Source organism: Galeopterus variegatus, unplaced genomic scaffold, assembly GCF_000696425.1.
Source record: "Galeopterus variegatus unplaced genomic scaffold, G_variegatus-3.0.2 Scaffold4255, whole genome shotgun sequence".
In the NCBI taxonomy this organism is placed as follows: domain Eukaryota; kingdom Metazoa; phylum Chordata; class Mammalia; order Dermoptera; family Cynocephalidae; genus Galeopterus; species Galeopterus variegatus.
In genome coordinates, this window is record NW_007730366.1 from 106,353 (window position 1) to 107,544 (window position 1,192).

Here is a 1,192-nt window from a genome sequence, read left to right on the forward strand (position 1 = left end):
AGATGAAATCCAGTTTTGGATAATGATCCTTCTGCATCCCTGAATACAACCAGTGAGGTCCTGTCAGTAAATAGCTGCTCATTTCCACTTATTAATAGAACAGATTTTCACTACAGAACTAAAAATCTCATACCTTTACTTGTAGGTTTCTTGGAGTTCAACCCAGTCAGTGGGACAGAATATGTCTTCTGGTCATACTGAATTATTTAAAATCATTTACAAAAGTAATTTGGTAATATCTCAGAAAATGAACAAGCTCACATGTGCTTTGACCTACTAAACCCAGTTCAAGAAAGCTATTTAGTACAAATTAAAGCACCAGAATTATGAATGTATAAAAATAGGTAGTTTATTTTTGTATTGTCATTGTGAGGAATAAAACCAAACAAACAGTAGAGCCACTACTAAACAAATTGTTGGAGAAATTGTGTTATATCCAATACTACAAAATATTATGCACATATGAAAAAATAAAAACATTAACATATAAAGATGCCCTAATATATGATCAAACATCCAGAACTTAAAAAATTAAGCATACTCAAACCAAGATATGCAAACTGTTTTCACCATTTAATAAATTTAAAGAGAGTTCAGGCAGCTACTAAACATCGCACGGCTTCTCAGCAGGTCACACTGTGGGAAAAACCACTTTTCTTTGCCATAATTTCATCAAAGCCCTTTTCATCTCACTGTTTCGCACGCTGTAGATAAGCGGATTCAGCAGAGGTGTAAGCAGCGAGTAGGACAGTGACATCAGTTTCTTGGTTTCTGGTGAGTAGCCAGACTTGGGCTGCAAATAAGTCAGACTGGCTGTGCCATAGAAGAGGGTGACAGATGTGAGATGGGACACACACGTGGAAAATGCCTTTTGTCTCCCAGTGGTTGACGGCATCTTCAGGATGGTAAACAGAATTCGAAGGTAAGACAAGAGTATCAACAGGAAAGGAACCAAAATAATCAAAATGGTGCCTGTGAAGGCATAAATTTCAAACAAGAAGGTGTCTGCACATACAAGTTCTAGCACAGCTGGGGCTTCACAAGATATATGATTAATTTCATTGGGGCCACAAAAGGGAAAACTAGACACCCATGAAGTTGATACCGTAGCCACCATGATACCTGAGACCCATGAGAACATTACTAATTTCATAAAAACCCTTTTGTTCATAGTCATTGGGTAGTTCAGAGG

General features: G+C 37.4%; 1 protein-coding gene across 1 annotated transcript; it reads right to left on the reverse strand.

Annotated features, from left to right (window-relative positions):
• Positions 1–631: 631 nt before the first annotated feature.
• On the reverse strand, positions 632–1,189 carry LOC103602697 (olfactory receptor 10A3-like; the record flags this gene model as incomplete). The annotated part of the gene is made up of 1 exon (XM_008587129.1): positions 632–1,189. A coding segment is annotated over one exon (558 nt), but the record flags the coding sequence as incomplete, so codon positions are not given.
• Positions 1,190–1,192: the final 3 nt, after the last annotated feature.